This window comes from Trachemys scripta, chromosome 2, assembly GCF_013100865.1.
Source record: "Trachemys scripta elegans isolate TJP31775 chromosome 2, CAS_Tse_1.0, whole genome shotgun sequence".
In the NCBI taxonomy this organism is placed as follows: Eukaryota; Metazoa; Chordata; order Testudines; family Emydidae; genus Trachemys; species Trachemys scripta.
Genome location: NC_048299.1, coordinates 273302436 through 273322357, shown reverse-complemented (window position 1 = coordinate 273322357; position 19922 = coordinate 273302436). Strand labels below are relative to the sequence as shown.

At 41.8% G+C, this 19922-nt stretch overlaps 1 protein-coding gene across 11 annotated transcripts in view; it reads left to right on the top strand.

The window, feature by feature from the left end:
- Window positions 1-19922, top strand: part of PTK2 (protein tyrosine kinase 2) — a 368873-nt gene extending 348951 nt beyond the window's left edge. For 8 of the 11 annotated variants that reach the window (XM_034763675.1, XM_034763674.1, XM_034763672.1 and 5 more), the window contains 6 exons: window positions 3942-3981; window positions 4515-4621; window positions 7808-7816; window positions 10388-10543; window positions 11273-11353; window positions 18652-19922. In XM_034763675.1, the coding sequence (XP_034619566.1) occupies window positions 3942-3981; window positions 4515-4621; window positions 7808-7816; window positions 10388-10543; window positions 11273-11353; window positions 18652-18864 (606 nt within the window). In that variant the 3' untranslated portion in view covers window positions 18865-19922. The remainder of the gene's footprint in view (window positions 1-3941; window positions 3982-4514; window positions 4622-7807; window positions 7817-10387; window positions 10544-11272; window positions 11354-18651) is intronic. The other 3 variants (XM_034763673.1, XM_034763671.1, XM_034763682.1) reach the window with 1 other exon arrangement.

Below are 19922 nucleotides of genomic sequence, written 5' to 3'. Positions count from 1 at the left end.
TATATGTGTGGTATCTTTTCATCTATCAGCTCTTTCTCTAGGTCTCTGTAGAACACACTGTACATTGCCCTGATTATGGGAGGCGAGTTAAAGTTTGCTAAATGTTTCCATTATTATTACGTGGGTCTGAAAGTTTCCAGAGGCTCAGCTTCTGCGGGAATGGCAGCAACAGCAAATTTGTTCACACAACAGTTTGGGGTTCTTTTTCTTGGTGCTGCTGGTGAAACAGATGCCTGAATGTTTTAGCAAATGCACTCTGATTATTTTACAGTGTACATGTGATGTATAGCCAGGGCTTTTATTTAAAAATAGGGATAGTTTTGCTTAGATTTCTGTCAACAGGAAGCAAGATTAAAATAACCTATGCAGATTTTTAAGTAACTGAAGAGCTTTCTCATAAGTAACATAAGTCTTGAGTAATGCAACAACAACAATCTCTCTGGGGGTAAATGAGCTAGTAGAAAATAAACGGGGCAGATCCAATATTCATTCATTTACTGCCAGACAACAGCTGCAGCTATGATATATTCTCACTCACTGACTTAAGTCATGTCTGGTGTTTAAAAAAAAAAAAAAAAGGGGGGGGGGGTCTCAAATAGTTTCACTTCCTTTGTCATCTCTGTATCACAGTAATTGAAAGTAGGGGATTGTGCTGTGTGTGTTAATGATTTAATTGGACTGCTTGACTGTAACTTTTCTCTAGTGATTGCCTTCATTGGTGTTTCTCAAAATTCATATTTTTTTAGTTCGCCTTTCTCATTAGTTTGAGCTGCTGTTGTAAAATCCAAATTGTTACGTACAATAGAACCTCAGAGTTACGAACACCTTGGAAATGGAGGTTGTTGGTAACTGAACAAAATATTTTGGTTGTTCTTTCAAAAGTTTACAACTGAACGCTGACTTAATACAGGTTTGAAACTTTACTATTCAGAAGAAATATGCTGCTTTTAAGCATTTTAATTCAAATGAAACAAGCACAGAAACAGTTTCCTTACCTTGTCAAATCTTTTTTTAACTTTCCCTTTATTTATTTTTTTTATTTTACATTTAACACAATAATGTAATTGCTGTACTATATTTGCTTTTTTGTGTGTATGTGTGTCTCTGCTGCTGCCTGATTGCATACTTCTGGTTCCAAATGAAGTGTGTGGTTCGTAACTCTGAGATTCTACTGTACTCATTCATCACTTAAATATTATAGGGGAGAGGGACTTTGAGACAGATCCGCAAAGGGATTAAGACATCTAACTGCCACTTCAGGTACCTAAATTCAAAATTTAGCTCCTCAAAACCCCTGCCCAGCTGCTGCTTGTCTCTGTAGGCACCTAAATTTCTGCTGATAAAGTGTCCATGGTGTCTAAAGATCTGCCACTTGCCATAGGGGGGAGGGATAGCTCAGTGGTTTGAGCATTGGCCTGGTAAACCAAAGGTTGTGAGTTCAATTCTTGAGGGGGCCACTTAGGGATATGAGGCAAAATCAGTACTTGGTCCTGCTGGTGAAGGCAGGGGGCTGGACACAATGTGCACAGCAGCCTCAGTTTAGGCACCAGGTCACCTAGCACACACCTAATCCCCAACGGGAGGCGGCGGGAGAGATGGTTCCTTGTAACTTTTAGCCTAGTGGTTAGAGCACTCACCCACGATGTGTGGACACCGAAGTTCAGTTCTCCCCACCACCTTTAATAAATTTTGCTTCCCATGGCTGCTTGATCCCAGGACATCTGCTTGTGTCCTAAACAGCGGCGGCTCGAGGCACCAGCACTCCAAGTGCGTGCCTGGGGAGGCAAGCCGCGGGGGGCACCCTGCTGGTCCCTGCGAGGGCGGCAGTCAGGCAGCCTTCGGCGGCATGCCTGCGGGAGGTCTGCCGGTCCCGCGGATTCGGCAGTAATTCGGCGGCGGGTACACCGAAGCCGCGGGACCGGCGGACCTCCCACAGGCATGCCGCCAAATCCACGGGACTGGGGACCTCCCGCAAGCATGCCGCCGAAGGCAGCCTGCCTGCCGTGCTTGGGGTGGCAAAAAAGCTAGAGCCACCCCTGGTCCTAAATGAGAAATGCACTGTATGTTAAACTCACACTACTCAGCCCTGCATTCCCAGATGAGATGAGGTGGGGAGATTATCCCCATTTTACAGCAGGGGAAGCTGAAGCACAAAATGATTAAAGCTAAAAGTGTCCACTAATTTTTGGTGCTCAGCTTGAGACGGCTGGAGCTTGATTTTTCAGAATACATGGAACGCAGCTCCAGTGGGCTTCACTTGCAGTTATGAGTGTTCAATACTTCTGCAAATATGAGGCAGAGACCCAGCATGGAAATTTTCAGACCACATGGTTAAAATTTGGCCAAGTTTTAAGTAGCTGGAAACAGGGTCTTTTAATGGAAAGTGTTAGACAACTTTAACTATAGCTGTCATTGCCATCTCTGCCTGTAATTTTAATACCATAAAATTCATTTCTGCAAATGTTGCAACCTCTGGTTTGGTTAAGTTGAGCTTTTATAAGGCAGCTAGTATAAGGGTGACCTGACAAAACTTCTTTTGGATAAATACTGCATTGCTGTTGCCAGTGCTGCTTATCCCATTAGCTTTGCTATTGGAAGGATGATCCATTGGCTGGGGCACTAGCCTGGGACTCTGGAATCCTAGGTTCAATTCCCTGCTCTGCCACAGACTTCCTGTGCAACCTTAGGCATGTCCCTTAATGTCTCTATTCCTCAGTTCCCGTCACTAAAATGGGGGTAATAGGTCCCTACCTCACTGGGGTGATGGGAGTATAAATACTTTAAAGATTCTGAGGTGCTCAGTTACTACAGTAATGTGGGCCATGTGAGTACCAAAATCGAGTTTGATTGCTGAGGTTACACTAGTAACAGCTAGCTTGGGCAAGTGAATTAATTAGCACTCTATGCAGTGATTTATACTCGATTCTTCCATAGCTAATGGTGAGTTCATGCAAGAACTCCTGTGTCTTTGCACCAGTTTAGGTGAACCCTCAGTTCTCAGAATTAGTTCTTTTTAAAGTGTTGAAAATGCAGCTCCCTTAGATTTGATGCAATTGAGACTTTAAATCTCTTTCCAGTCTTTTTACCGTATAGCTATGGAGCCTGTTTCAGAATGGTTTTAAATGTCCTGTTGAGATGTTTTATTGCTGTGCTTAACTGAGAACTGTAACTATGTCAACATTTTTAATTGGCAAGAGAAACCCCGATCTGCAGAAGCTCTTTCATAAAACATATGAGTGTATTTAGATTATGTTGTATTTCAAGACGGCAACTGCAAGTCTCATACAAAGCATTTGTTCTGTTGTAACTAAACAGATTTCCCTCTGACTTGACAGTAAGCTGTGTAAATATAATTAGCAAAGCAACTCATTTCAATCCAATATAAAGAATTTCCAAATTAATAAGAAGAGTATCTTTTATTTATTCTGTTTTTACTGTGAAGTTCTAAAAGTCTGTTTAATCTGATTTAAACTATAGCAATAGAAAAGACCCGAGGCAGGTAGTCTTCTAATTGTTCTGCTATAATTTTTTCTCTTAGCAGCCACAAATTATTTAAAAAATATCTTTGATAGAGAACGAAATATGTGGTAAATGTGCCATCTTATTTGACTTATGTGAGTATCAGCCTTGCAAGGACAAACTATTAGTAATACAGATAAAGGCCAATGTGGTTGTGAGCAGCACAACACAAGATGAATGGACATTTTTATCCTAAGTAATGCGATCTGAAATTGTAGTTCGAAGCAATATGTGTCTCGTGATACCTTAAAGTGATGGTGGGGGGGAGGAGCAGGGGAAATAGTTTTGCAATGTCTGTGGCTGGAAATCTTAAAGAAATTGGATAACTCTAATGGCTAAAGTTACAACAAATGTTTCAGATGAGGATCCTGAACACTGTAACTGTAATAACTAGAATACTAAACTTAAATTTTCTTTTACAGGCTAGTAACCAGCACATATATCAGCCTGTGGGTAAACCCGGTAAGCCATAAATTTACTATATAATCAGCATGAACACTCAAGTTCATGATCCTTGATACATTTCTTCTAATCTCAGAAACTGCATTAGTTGCCACAGTAGTAAATAATAATCTAGGCCAATACTGGATACCTGAGGTTAGGCATCTAAATGAAATTTGGCATGATTTTCAGAAGTGTTAAGAACCCACAACACCTATTGATTGTTTTGGGAGATGCTCCGGCTGATTTTACTTAAATGCCGAACTTTTGGCCCCAGAATTTTCAAATTTGTGGCAGAGATTTTTGAGGCCTTATTAAAAAGTTCATGTTGTTTTCTTCATTGTTTCAAGGCTTGAAAAAAGAGTGTGGGATCTTTTAGTCTCTGACTTCCTTTAGCTGAAATAAAGATAAGAAGCATAGTTTGGCAGATGGAGTTTTCATAAACGGAAATAGAACAAGCTTATTCAGTGTGCTGAATACCTTCCCAAAATGTTATAAAGTCAATACAATAAATTAGTCCTTTTGTAAGATGTGCAAAATATGTTGTTAACTAGATCACGCAGCTCCGCCAAAGAAACCACCTCGTCCTGGAGCCCCCAGCCATTTGGGTAGCCTTGCCAGTCTCAACAGCCCTGTGGACAGCTACAATGAAGGAGTGAAGGTACATTGCTCAGTGTCATATGAAGTATGTTTTAGTTATTTGCTCATTATGCACCAAAAAAGAACCATCAACAATTACTAATGTGGGAGCTGATGCTGAAAGTGAAAACAAAACTGAAGCTTGTAACTGAATACGTTGTCATGGGACATATTCACACTGGCTGTTTGCTACTGTGGTTTTGCATCTCTCTCCAGTCAGACCTTGTTTGGAACAAGAATTCCTGAAAACATACTCTCCCTCCCCCATCCATCCCCCTTCACCTGCCATTGTGTTTAGTTGGAGTTTAATTTGCCGTTACTTCCAACTTGAAGAGCAACTGATATGTAGGGTACAAGAGACCATTCTCACTGCCCATTCTCCCAGCTTATCAGAGTGATGTTAATTGGTAGAAAGCAAATAGCATAACCACAATTCTATTTATTTCAACAATGTTATGATTATTTACATAGTGGTTAGGTGTCCTAGGCACTTTGGTGCATGCCTCTGCACATTAGGATGTGTGGGACACTGGACTTCTTTTCTTGTCCCCCTCTCTGCTGTGATGTTCCAGCATGCTTCTTGCTGCAATGTCATAGCTCCCCTAGAAACCTGATAGGGTGTTGTGGGGAAGGGCCCAGTAAATGGTGCATTTAAGTATATTATGTGGTTTTGCAAAGTTTTTCTTGTTCACTGTTTCAACTCTGATAGAGATGAAAGAGCGACATGTGAAACTGTACAGAACTGCTCCATGTACTAAACAATCACCTGATCCCTTCATCCCCCAAGCGGGATTCCCTGGTGGCTGTGACACTGCAAAACTCTGCCCTCTGGAGCATCCCAGTGAAGTGGATGCCGCAGTTTGGCCTAAAGCGCAAGAAAGCTGCATGTGCTGAGTGCCCCGTTTCCGGGGGCTGACGTATATGGGATTTGTTTCTTAACATACAGGTCACCTTTAAACATGTCTGTTCACTGTTTTTGGGGATTTGTTTGCCTTGTAAATTATCAGGAAGTTGAAACTCAAGTGGCCTTTATGCCTCCTGAGGTGGAAAAGACTGGAGCTGTTCTCAGTGGGAGCAGTTTTTCAGGGGCAATATATGATGTTGCCTGGGAACTCTGGGTCGGTGATATTGTAACAGTGAAACAAACTTTCTGCAGTGCAGTGTTTTATTCTTGGCATCCTTTCCTTTCATCTCTGGAGTAAAATATGGCACCATGAAAACTTGATTTCTCCTGTTGTAATATTACTGACCCAGAATCCTCAAGCAATAGCATTCGTTCCTCTGCCTCCACTTTCTCAGCTGATGCCATCAAGAGTGGCCACAGAGGTGATTTATTTGTGCTCCAACAATATCCTGAGAGGGAAAATTTGAAGAAGACATTATAGCACAGCTAAACTTGCACTGTCCAACATAAGCTCCCACAAAGCCATGTAAGTTATGTGCTGCAATAATACAAATAAATAATGATGTAAAGCAAGGACAACCGTGAAGTTTTACAAACATGCCTCAAGGGAAAAGAGAAACTCCCCGTCATCCAATCCTAGCCTTCTTAAGTCTGCAGTGAAGACCTGGATTCCCTTGCGGAGGTGGACATCGCTGGTATGGTTAATGATATCTGTTTTATAGTTTTGAAAAAAATACAGAAACCCAGTTCACCCCCAGCTGGGAAATACAAAACAAACCATCAAAGCCGTACGTTTAGCAAAAATGGACTATTTCCACGAGGTCCTTTCTCTCTTTCTCTCTGTTTTTTGTTCTGAGATTATCTGAATGCTTCAGAATCAGCATAAATGAACAGAACTAGCCACTTAGAGCTAGACTGTTTATTATAAAATGATGCCAGTGCTTTTCAAGTTGCCAAACCTCAGAAAATGTAAAAAGCAATAACAGATGTGTTACTAAATTCAGCTTTTCTAACTAAAATTCCCTTATAAATACTAACACTTGATGAACGTTAAAAATATTTGCAGAAAAAAATATGCCTTTGACACCAGGGCCAGACAAATAGTATAATGCAAAGGTAATTGGAAACATTAGATTTAATAAAAGATCCACAGACTCTCAGTGGCTAGAGCTAGTGGCTTCTTTTCAGAGGAAAAATGGTTTTGTGTTAATTTTCTGCATTGAAAGTCTGTTTTTCCTGAAACTGGTTTGTCTTACCTTCTTTCGGGAAGCTTATATTTGAATACAACATGGCTTTGTCAAAGTCTTCCAAGTTAAAAAGAAGATTTTCCTGGGATCATTAGTGCATAAAAATATGATAAAGAAATGAGTCTCTTGCAAACTGTGCTGGTTGAACTTATAAAGTCCTAAGTCCCTTTTCCATAATGTCAGAATACAAGTAAAAATGACAAGACTCGAGGCTCTTAATTCCTGGAGCCTGTGGAGAGAGATGCATCAAAAAATGTACAGTATACAGTTACTTGTTCAGGGGAAGTCAACCAACCATGTGAAGATAACCCTGGCTGTTTAGTTTGCGGTGGAGCAGTGTTGGTGTTGGCTATAGAAACAGCAGAGAGAAAAAAAATAAGTATCAAGAACTACAGATACCCTTATTCTGTGATTCCAAGACCCAGCCAAAGGAATCAAATGGGTTGTGTGTAATCAGTCCAAAATGGTCTCTCAGTAGTTTGTAACCACAGTCTTAAACAAGAATCTTCATGAACAAGAGCAGTACAGTTAGATGACTAAATATTTCCTACTATGAGGACTTCAAAAACAAATCTTCAAGCAAGAATTATGCAACCTCTGCCTGATCTATCAAGCAATGGATTATTAGTCATGTTAAAAAATACCAGCATTTCACCTAGTACACTGTTTCCTACTATGAAAAAGACGCCTAACTCCATTTACCACTTTTCTATTTGCCAGATTGGTTTGTTCCTGTCAAGCTTTGCATGTCCTCTTCCCCATTTATTTTGTAAAATGTAAGCATGGGTGCATGGCAAATAACTTCACTTCCTATGCTGGGGTTCTAAGAAGATTGCTCAGACATTATGCTTCCGTAACAAATGGACCAATAGCTAACATGAGCCAGCCAAAATTGTTCTGAATGCATTTTTGTTGCAGGCTTTTTTTAACTGATCTCTTGTTGCTGCACATGTTTTGTTGGGGTTTTTCCTGCTGCATTTTATTAATATTGTTTTTCTTTTTTTCCCTTCCTTTGGTAAATTTCTTTAACCTTCCCACATATTCTGCTCAACAATAGCCATGGAGGGTAAGCACAGAGTGTGTGTGTACGTGCGCGTGCTATTCACAAATGGCTTTGCATGTGACTTGCCAATAGAGATGATTAAGTGTTTAATTTCTACAACTGTGTCACTGAAATTTATTAGAATTCACACCACCTTGCACCACCAGCGTAATCAATAACAATATTCATTTTCCCATCAATGTAAGAGATGGATGCTTTATCGGTGTATTTTCTATCAGCATCTACTTAGTGGAATGCAGCAAAACTGGATTACTCTGTGCTAAATCCTGGATTCCTTACTCAGGCAAAGTACCTAGGCATTTCTGTGGCCTCATCACTGTAGTATCTGAGTGCTTCCCAGGTGTTTAAAAATACAAACTAGGCTCTTTTTTTTTTCTTTTCACTCTATAGACTTAAGCTTGAATAGCTTTTTGTTTGCTTTTTTACATTTGTTTGTGAATGGGCCTGAGAATTTATTGAGGGAAAGCTAAGCCAAGGAAATGAATTTTGCATTTTACTCTGGAAGTGGTGAGGCCCATGGTCGTTTTTCTTTTCTGGGAGTAAGGTCCATAGTGTGAGGCCAGCTTCTATGAACAGTCCTTCTACTTTCATGAGCCTCACGCTTCCTGTGGAATCAAGTTGCCATGGTTACAGAAGGAGTGGCAATCTAGATAGCTGGGGTCAGTTTCACGGAGGGCTTTGAATAGGAGGACAGAACCTTGAACTGCACTCTATTCCATGGAGACCCTGTGTAGAGAGCAGAGCTCTGGGTTGATGTGTCCACAGTGACCTGTGTTGATACACTTGATGGAGTGCTCTGTTTTGTACCAGTTAGTGCTTTTACCAATTAGAGCTTTTTCAGAGTCTGCGGTTTCATTCCTAGATATAATGGGTTATTATAATCAAACCTGGAAGTCTCAAATGCTTGAATCACTGTGACCAGGTCTCTGTCCAACAGAGCAGAATACTACTCAGTTGCAGATGCAAGTGAACGTTTTTGTTACAAAATGGCTGTGGTCATCCAGTACCACTGAGGTGTCTAAAAAATACTTCAAGGTTGGGGACTAGCTTTACAATCTAAGGGCAGATGCTGTTGAGAGTGGGGGATTTTACAGACGAGCCAAGTATTTCAAAGTTTGTTCCTCTTCCTAGCAGGATTACCTCAGTCTTGCTTGGATTCAGCTTTAGCTGGCCGGGCATCTATGGGAGTTTTGCTTGAGTTAAGGATTGCAGGATATAGCCTGGTATTTCTCTGATCTACCAGAGAGAAAATATTTGAAACCATTCAGTCTTATTAGCTGCATTGGCAGTGCTTTAATCCTGAGCATGTAAAATAAATAAATTTCCATTTTCCTTAATGTTCCATATGGATTCCACTAAGAAAATGTTTGGTAATATACACTGCAGTACTCTTCCTCTCTGCTGCTGAATATGTTGCTAACAACTTATCCTTGACATAGCTGTGAGAGATCGAAATAGTTGTCTGAAAATTTGGGCTCTGATATTTCATTGTCTTGAGCTTTGTGTGATTATTTGCACCCAGGCAGAGTAAGTACAAAGTGGGTGTAAAGCAAAGAATTATGATTTGGAAGTGTGCCCCATCTATTTGCACAGCTGAAAATGACTTAATGAGGTGCAAGACAGTGAAGAGTCAAGTTCTTTATCTTTCAGGGGAAAACTGTATTTTTGACCATACAGGTAAATGTGTGAATTACCAATTCCTATATCAAAATAAATATGATCTAAGTTTTTGCTGAGAAAATGAGAGGTCTGAAAATCAAGTGTCAGGTTGAACAATTTACTCCCTAAAACTAGCACCATGAAATTCATGCCTTGAAGGTGAATTCTTGCAGAATTTCAGAGGGAACAATCTCTGCAATTGAGAACCTCTAAGGAATTTTAAACATTCTGTAAATATTTTTCAGTACTTCTCATTCCCAGTACTTGTGGCACCTTAGAGACTAACAAATTTATTAGAGCATAAGCTTTCGTGGACTACAGCCCACTTCTTCGGATGCATATAGAATGGAACATATAATGAGGAGATATATATACACACATACAGAGAGCATAAACAGGTGGGAGTTGTCTTACCAACTCTGAGAGGCCAATTAATTAAGAGAAAAAAAGCTTTTGAAGTGATAATCAAGCTAGCCGAGTACAGACAGTGTGAAAGCTTATGCTCTAATAAATTTGTTAGTCTCTAAGGTGCCACAAGTACTCCTGTTCTTCTTTTTGCGGATACAGACTAACACGGCTGTTACTCTGAAACTTCTCATTCCCAGATTCTTTCAATGCTGCTTGTTCTGTTCAGCGAGTCATAAGGGGAGCTCTTCAAACAATTCATGATGTAAAATTCCTTCAACTTCATTTCACTAACCAAACTCAGTCAAAAAACAATTAGACTGAAATACCTTCAGATTTGATAGCAACGGTTAATCAAAAAGAACACTGGGTATATTTTCAAAGGGTGTAGAGGGAAGGATCTTTCTTAAATCAGCAAACTACATCCTGGAGTTCTGTTGACTTTGTGAAGTAATCTAGCACCATCTCTTGGGGAAAGAGAGGAAAAACAGCATCTTTTTCTGTTCTTAGCTTCAGCCACAGGAAATCAGCCCTCCCCCCACTGCCAACTTGGATCGTTCCAATGACAAGGTGTATGAGAATGTAACTGGACTGGTGAAAGCTGTAATAGAAATGTCCAGTAAAATCCAGCCTGCCCCTCCAGAGGAGTATGTGCCCATGGTGAAGGTAAGAAGATGCCATTTTCTTCAATCATTCTTTTATTTCTATCCTGACTGGCACTGTAGTTGTCAATGCATAAAATAGAACAATTGCGTAACACTGGAAAGCTTGTGAGTTGAAACACACCTATCTGCGTCTGTGCATGCATGATTTTCATTATCAGGGCAGGGGGTGCTTTGAAGGATATTGAAAAATCATTACAATCAGCAGTCTACCCTAGACTGTCTATGATCATGAAGAACTGAATGCGGTCTGCAACAATTTCTTTATTTTTTACAAAGAAAAAGTGGATTTTTTAAATCGACTTTTTGACAAACTTCAGCCACTGTCAGTTTTGTGTGTATATGTGTTTTCTCTGGTTAAGCTATTTTTCCATTTTATGAAAGCAAAAAATTCAGGGTGGGATTTTCAAAACCACTTAGCAGCATTGGTCTAACTCTGCTCTCATTTTGGTCAGTGGTCAAAGCATTTAGGCCAATACTAAGAGCTTTTGAAATTCTCACCCTAAATCCTTTGACAGCCACAATAATTTTTAAAGATGTAATAGGCTGGATTTTCATATTGAAAGATTAAGAGATGTAATTGTATCCATAGGCATAAACAACATACCTAAGATGAAAGAAATAAAATAGTGCTGAAAGGGAGTAATCGAATCAGAAAGTATCGGTGCACTGTTGTGCTGCGCTCTGTCCTGTTATAATATTGCTTTAATTTTTATTTTTTTTAATTTATTAGGAAGTTGGTTTGGCACTACGAACTTTACTGGCAACAGTAGATGAGACCATTCCAGGGCTCCCTGCAAGCACTCACCGAGAGGTATGTGAGGATTTGTTCATATATGATTCAGTACATTAAGTGTCAAGTCATCTTCAACTAGGATAATTACATGTATTGTATCGTGAGCTTTTACAAATATTAAAATACTAGATCCTTTCAATTTATTCACATACAGATACATCTTCTTCTTCAAGTAGTGTCCTCATGAGTGCTCCATTTCAGGTGCACATGTGCCTTGAGCCCTTAATTGGAGATTTTTCTGCTAACAGTGCCTGTTTGGCCTACACTTGTGCCTTATGCCTCCTCATGCAGGACACCAAGGCTATATAGGGATGTGCAGGCAAACCACCCTCACCTCCTTCTCTGCTGCCTTGGCCTGAGACAGAGCTCTAGCGTTCCCACCTTGAGCGTGCCTCAGCTATTTCATATTCTTCTTATAGATTTTTGTTAGTACAGTTAGTTGTTAATAGTAGTTATAGTTACTTAGTAAGTGTTAGTAGTGAGAGGATACTTAGTTTGTTTTTTCTTCTCCTCTCTTTTTCCTTGGAGAGCCTTGTCTTCTTGGCAGGGCATGCCTGGGTTGCCAGGCTTCAAACGATGCCTCTCCTGCCAAGAGGCCACACCTGTGAGCAATGGTTGATTGGGGGAGTCCCGTGTCTCCCAAAAGTGCAATTTCTGCCAGCTCTCAAGTCAAGGACAAGGAAGATCAGGGAGATTAAGCTCAGATTGTTATTGATGGAGCACTCACTTTGATCAGCATCTGAATCAGATATGGGGTCCTGCCCCATGTACATGTGTCTCTGCACAGATTCAGCGACCTTTCCACCTTGGCACAGGCTTCTTCCAAGAAGAGGAGGTCATTGGAGGCTTCTGAGAGGGCTCCCAAAATGAGATGTATAGACTCTCTCATCTGAAGGAGCCTGCTCCAAAAAAGCCCAAGTCCCATGTCAAATCTACAGTCTTCAAAGCTTCAACTTCTCGGCTTAGTACTGTTGACTTGAAGAACTCCTCCTCTGAGGCCAGCAGAGCTGGAAAGCCGTGGAGATTGAGAGAGAGACATGGCTCCAAAAGAGCTTCTGTACCCTCTATCCAGGGACAAGGAGGGCAAGCATAAGCACCCTGATCTGGTACTGTCAGACTCAGTCCCACTGTTGGCACCTGTCCATTCAGCACCCTTGGTACTCAGCAAGCAACACTGCCAAACTCCATTGGCACCTACATCAGTACACCTGCCATTCACGGTACCATCAGCTTTGGCTACCCTTTCAGTACCAATTCCCATAAGAGTGTAGATATGTGAGAGACTTGTCCATAATGGATGTGCCAGAATCCCCACTCCACATGGGTATCGAGCATCTTTTGGTACCGAGACCTCAGTCTCAAGACTGCTACCATCCCCCAGAACTGCAGGACTCTCCACCCTTTTCTATGTGGGCTCCTCCACTGAACAATATTGAGGAGAATTAAAGGGACTTCCAGTCCGTCCCTTCTTTCAGTGTAGTGTTCCCCAACATATCCTGTCAGGAACTCATTCTTTGACAGTCACAGGGAAGATCGCAACTGCAATCAAAGATGATGGAACCAACTCTGCATGCCACCCCCACTCCCCTATGGGCCCCCTCTCTGGTGGCGATACTGGGATCTCTGGACTTCTTACCGACAGCAATTCTCCAGACCACCGGTACTATCTCAGAGGGAGACTAGGGTTGCTCAGTCTTCTCCTGCCCAACCAGCCTCCACACAGGAGGAGACATTTGAGGAACAGGAGGCCAGGGTGGATAAAGAGGACACCTATCCAGCACCGATCTCATCCTTGTTTCCAGATGAAGCTGTTATGCCTACACCACCTTCCATGGCTGGTGATTTTCAGCAAGTTTAAGATCTTATAAAGAGGATAGTTGACATTCTTCAAATTCCACTCGAAGAGGTCAGGGATTCACAACTCAAGCTGTTGGATATCCCACAGTCAGCAGCACACTACAGGGTGGCGTTACCCATCAGCAAGGCTCTCCTGGATCCAGCTAAAGCTGTGTAGCAAACAACTGCTACTATTCCAACAATGTGTAAAAGGGCAGATAAGTATTATATTCCCCGTATGGACTCTGATTTTTTGTTCTCCCACCCTCCACCTAACTCCCTAGTAGTGGATGCGGTAACAAGCAGGGTAGGCAACATTTCTCCTGGTCTACTCCATATGACAAGGACCAAAAGAGACTGGATCTATTTGGACATAAGTCCTATTCTTCAGCAACCCTGCAATTCAGGATCACAAACTATCAGATGCCAAATACAATTTCACAAACTAGATGGTCTTTATTGAACACCTGACATAGGAACATAGAGAGCAATTCCAGTCCATCATTTCAGATGGCCAATTATTGGCCAGGACCATTCTTCAAGCATACTTGGATGTTGTGGACACTGCTGCCAGATCCATCTCGAGAACAGTAGTTTATGCACAGGTCATCATGGCTCCAGAGATTTTGGGATTTCAGAGAGAAGTACAGAACACCATTGAAGCTTCCCCTTCATTGGTCGTAGGCTTTTCTTGGAGACCACAGATGAGTCCTTCCATAAACTGAAGGACGTTAGAGCCACTTTACGTTCCTTGGGCATATATACACCTACAAATATGGGACCATTTAGGTCATGAACTGCCCAGAGATTGCATCCTGCTCAGTTCTCTGGATTCCATAGATCCACCAAACCCCACAGGAAAATACATAAGTTTCAGAGAAAGAGGGCTGCCCACCGACCCTCCTCAACCACACAACAATGTTCAAAGCAGCAATTTTGATGGGCCCGTCGAGGGTTCAAATCCGTCTGGTTTTACAACTGCACCAGTTTGCCCACCATGCTCCCTTTAGGGACCACATTTCCTATTTCCAGCATTCCTGGGGATGGGTTACTACAGACAAGTGGGTCACAGAAGTCATAACATCAAGCTATACCATCCATTTTACATCGCTCCCTCTCTTCAATTCCTCATGAGTTTATATCAAGACAGGAGGTGAACTGTCTTCTGTTAGGAGCAATAGAGCCAGTCCCTCCCCCTCACAGGGTCAAGAGGTTTTACTTGAAGTATTTCCTAGACCAAAGAAGGATGGAGGGTGGAAGCTGATCTTAGATTTAAGACATCCAGACAAGTTTGTAAAGCCTCAAAAGTTCAGAATGGTGACTCTGGCAGCTATATTTCCTTCACTGAAGAAGGGGGATTGGTTTTCGGCCCTCGACCTACAAGATGCCTATACAAGATGCACCCTTCACACAGGAAATATCTACAATTCACCGTAGGTCAGGGTCATTTCCAATACAGAGTATTTCATTTCAGTTTCTCCTATGCCCCCAGGGTGTTCTCCAATGCCCTGGCAATAGTAGTTGCTTACCTCCAACAGGAGGAGATCCTAATCTTCCTGTACCTTGACGACTGTCTACTCAAGGGCTATTCTTACAAAGCAGTTCTGTCTTCCACCCAGACAGCCCTTGCTCTTTTCCAAGAGTCAGGTCTTCAGCTCAGTGTAAGGAAATCCATGTTAACCCCCTAAAGAAGATTCAGTTTATAGGAATCATTCCGTCCCTTAGATATGTTCATAACTTTGTCAGATTTAGTATGGACAATTCAGGGGAGTCTTTGGACCGCTATAAGGAACTGTCTTCAGCTTCTGGGACACACGGCAGTTTGCACTTCAATGACTGATCACACACCTGTGCCTTCACTGCATTCAAGGTTGGCTCAGAACAACCTATTCTTCAGTCAGACACACCTTGGACAGTTCCTCTACAAGTGAGGAGCTCCCTGGCTTGATGGAAAGATCAACTCAGTGTCTGCCCGGGAATTCCCTTCTGTCACCCACCTCCATCACAAACTTCAACAACAGACACATCACTGTTGGGGTGGAGAGTTTATCTCAATGCTCTCTCAATTTAGGGTAGGTGGACAGCTCAGAAAACTAATCTCCCTTCCAGACCCCATATCCCTGCCCTGAATCCCTCTTGCAATGAGGAGCAATAGAATGGGTACCCTGCCGCAGTAGCAAGGAAAGGGTTTTTACTCAGCTTACTTCCTAGTACTCAAAAAGAAAGGTGGATGGAGACCCATCCTTGATCTCTGCCATCTCAACCCATTTTATTCCCAAATTGAAATTTTGCATGGTCATACTAGCATCTGTAATCCCGTCTGGAAAAGGGCATGTGGTTTACAGCTCTTGGTCTGAAAAATGCATGTTTTCATGTGGACATTCACCCTGCTCACAGACGTTTTTCTCAGATTCATGGTGCTCCCCTTCATATCAGACATTATGGCTTAACCATCTTTATCTTGACAGCTGATTTCTTGTTGCAAAGACATGCCAAGAAGCCTACGAATTCACCTCATCTGTGCTCCAACTCCTTCTTTCTCTTAGATGTCAGCGTAAACTTGGAAAAGTCTGTCCTCTCTCCAACACAGACTTTACACTTCATCAGACCATCCTTTAAATACAGTTACAACAAGAGCTTATCTGCTAAGAGACAGATTCCAAATGATGAACGACATTATAGATCAGGTCATTAGAAACCCTTTAACACCATTCAGAATTGGACAACCGCACAGCATAGGGCACTTGGACTTCCCAAGACACCAGGATGCACATCGACATTCTGGAATTGTGGGCAGTCCGGGAAGCTTGCAAAGCCTTTCTTACATTAATTCAGTGTTGCCATGTCCTCAAAATGTTGGACAATATGAAAACCATCTTTTACATCAACAAGCAAGGAGGAGCGAGATCCATTCCTCTGTGTGCAGAAGTAGTCACCCTATGAAATTGGTGCATCAACAATCAAATCATCGTGTCTGCAAATTACCTTCCAGGGGATCAGAATGTGCTAGCGGACTCCCTCAGCAGACACTTCACTATCGACCACATGTGAGTGTAACACAACTCCATGGTGAACAGTATTTTTCCTCTAGGTGAACTCCCACAAGGGACCTGTTCACCTCTCAAACAAACAGAAAATGCAACATATACTGCTCTAAAAGGGGCCCTGCGTCTTCACTCTCAGGGTGATGCTCTCCTTCTTAAGAGTCGTTCTCATCACCCCCAACTCATCCAGACAGTTCTAGTTCCTGAGTCCCCTACACATGTCCTCTCAGTCACCAATCAACATTCAGTCCTTTTCCAATCTCCTGACACAGGAGAAAGGCAGAATCTATTTCTCTTCTGTCCTTGAAGGTTCTGTTCCTGGTAGCCATCACCTCAGCCAGGAGGGTGGGTGAACTCAGGGTATTGATGACAGATCCACCTTACGCCATATTCCATAGAAACAAAGTTATAGCATTTATATCCTAAGTTCACCCACAAAGTAGTTTCAAAGTTTCACGCGAACAGTCAATTCACTTACCTGTGTTTTTTTCCAAAACCACATGCATCTGAAAAAGAAAGGGGATGTCATTCCCTCAACATGCGACGAGCCTTAGCCTTTTGCCTGCCTGCAAAGGACAAAAACAATCAGAAAATCTCCCAGATTGTTTATAGCTGTAGTGGAAAGAGTTCAAAGTCAAGATATATCTTCTCAGAGAATCTCTAAATGGACCTCACACTGTATCTTACTTTGCTATAAGCTGTCTAACATTCCTCCCCCGCATGGGGTGAGGGCTCATTCTACAAGAGCACAAGCAACATCAGTGTCATTGCTTCAAGACATTTGCAAAAAAGCTGTGTGGAGTTCCAGTCGCACAGTTGCAAGAGATTAGGCTTTGTACAACACTCCACTGGTGCATTCTCCTGTATGTCAGTCATCCACCGTAGAATACACATGGGGATCAGCACTCGAAGAGAAAGTTACCTTGTAATAACTGGAGGTTCTTCGAGCTGTGTGGTCCTGATCTATATTTCAGTATCTACCCTCCTTCCCCTCTACTTCGGATTGTTCTTGGATTCACAATAAAGAAGGAAATGGAGAGGCAGTCAGTCTGCTCTGCCCTTTATCTCCTCATTTGGAGGCACGAAGAGAGCAGGGGCACATGTGCGGACTGACCCTGTTTTCAAGAATTCTCCAACTCTGGGTGCATGGACCACATGTATACCCACAGTGGAATACAGATAGGGATCATACATCTTGAAGAACCTTCAGTTACTAGTACAAATTAAGTACCTTTGTCTTTCGTTTACTGAACAGTGTTAACTTTTGGGGGTTTCTTCCTCCTACAGACAGGTATCTTAATCATTAAATTATCCTGCCAGCCATTGGGAACTCTTGAATTTCATTGAAATTAACAGCACACATCACACCTAGGCACATAAGGAGTTAGAGGGAAAAGTGTTGCATTGGATATATGGGATTTAGGATTCCAGTTCAGGGACACCATGTGGGAATTAATTCCTGGGTTCAAATTTAATCTCTCTTACGAAATTATGATTTGCGTACCAAACTCCTCGAACGGATATTTCAGTGTGGCTTGGTGCAGTCGGAAGCCTTTGCTCAGGAAATATCCAGAAGTAACCTAATTCTAAAGGAGAAATGACTGAGTTTACTTCACTGCTTAAACTTGAGGCCCTAGCGAGTCAGGGTTAATTTTTTTCCCAAGTCATTGTGTCTGTGCCTGCAAAATTTGAATGAACAGGGGTCACTGAAAATGCTAGAAGAATATGACTCTGAGTATGAGTTGTTCAGTGACTCTCCCCTTCCAAATGGTTACTTCTCCTGCTGCGTGGTTTGTTAAAATATCTGTAGCTTACACCTTCATATTTATTATATTTTATTGTTGCTTAGATAATCAGTGTCAAAATAATTTTAAGAAAAAGGCCTGAGAGGGGATGATTTAGCAACCTGGAAACAGATTTAGGAATCTGATCTCTGTGACCAGAGGTGCTGGAACTAGGGGGGCTGCCGCATCTCATGGCTTGAAGCAGTAATAACAACCCAAATACATGGTTTCCACTTTCAGCACCCACGCTCTAAAAATTGTTCCAGCACCACGGTCTAGGACAGAGATTCAAATCCAGCCCTGGTGAATAATGTCCTATAGTTACTAACACTAGATGGCTGTTCAGTGGCCTGGAAGACTGATTTCTTGGTCTCCGTCTAGTTTGCAGTGGACAAAACCCATTAGAACCGGCACAGCTTAGTAATGTGAGGAAGCTGCTGGAGTTTGCACAACTACCCTGCCCCGTCCAGTGTGTTGGCTACAGAGACGGAGGCCACAATGTGGTATCTAAAGTCTAGTGACTGCTCTAGGTTTCCCCAGCAAAGATGGAGCTCTCCCTGAGTGGGGTACACTGCGCTGTTAGTAATTCCATTATGAGTGTGATACCCCAAATGCTGCCTGCAGGGCCTGACTGAATCTTCTCTCTTTCCAGATTGAGATGGCACAGAAGCTATTGAACTCTGACTTGGCTGAACTGATTAACAAGATGAAATTGGCCCAGCAATACGTCATGACTAGCCTGCAGCAGGAATACAAAAAGCAAATGCTCACAGCTGCTCATGCTCTAGCTGTGGATGCCAAAAACTTGCTGGATGTTATTGATCAAGCCAGATTGAAAATGGTTGGTCAGTCCAGACCCCATTAAACACCGAGGAAGAATTTTTTGTCATTCTTTTTAAGAATATTGCTCATGTAAGGATGTTATCTAGCCTTCCACCAGCGGTGAGGATTAACCCTGCATATCCTGGATTTCCAGTGATTCCTGCTTCATGAGACCTGATTGACAGCTGTTGGTTTTTTGTCTCTTTCATTATAAAAGTTTAACCAAATTTTTACCAGATGGTCTGGGATTCAAAATGTGGCATTATCGCACAATGAAGTTTGTACAGAAGCCCTTGGGAATCATGACTGGGGAAAACAATTACATTTTATATCGTCACATAGGATGTGCATTACCTAAAATTGCCAGGGGGTTAAAATCTCAGAGCCAGGACTGTCCGAGCTGCAGAATGGAGAAAAATATTGTGAAGTGAAGAATTCTGGGAAACCTCAGGGCTGAGAATTCTTGCCCACAGTATGCGAGCTATCCAGACTGGAATTTTTTATTAGAACACTTACGTCGCAATATGCTAATCACAATTTACAGAGAAAGAAAATAAAAAAAGCTATATTTTCAAGACTTCAGTCATTTCAAAAGAAACGAAAGCCCTCTTCATCTTCCTGCCTTTTACTTTTATGTGGATGTGTGAAACATTTGTTTGGAAACTAGCTGTAGAACACAACTGAAAACTCTTGTATGTCTTTTCACCAGAATAACTTGCCAGTTTTTTGTAGCAATGTTATTTTCCTTGGAAGCAAAAAGCTGCTTTGTACCAGAGCAACTCAGAGCCGCATTTAGAAGAGAAGTTCTGTAACCATATGTGTTCCCCGTTTTTATATAATTTATACAGAAAGATTAAAGCCATGTTGAATATTTTAAACCCACTGTAGTTAACTAACCCATCTGAGTCTCTCTTGCCTGGGAGGAGTTACAGCAGAGCCGTGTGAATGTTTTCTTTCCTTTTTTCCCAGTTATACCATCTGTTCTGTTAAATGAAAACCACCATGCTCCCTTTGGTTTGCTGGGGGATATAAATTATTCTCAGGAAGAATATAATGAACTGTATAGTTACTTTGACCTATTAAAAAGGTGTTACCAGTGAA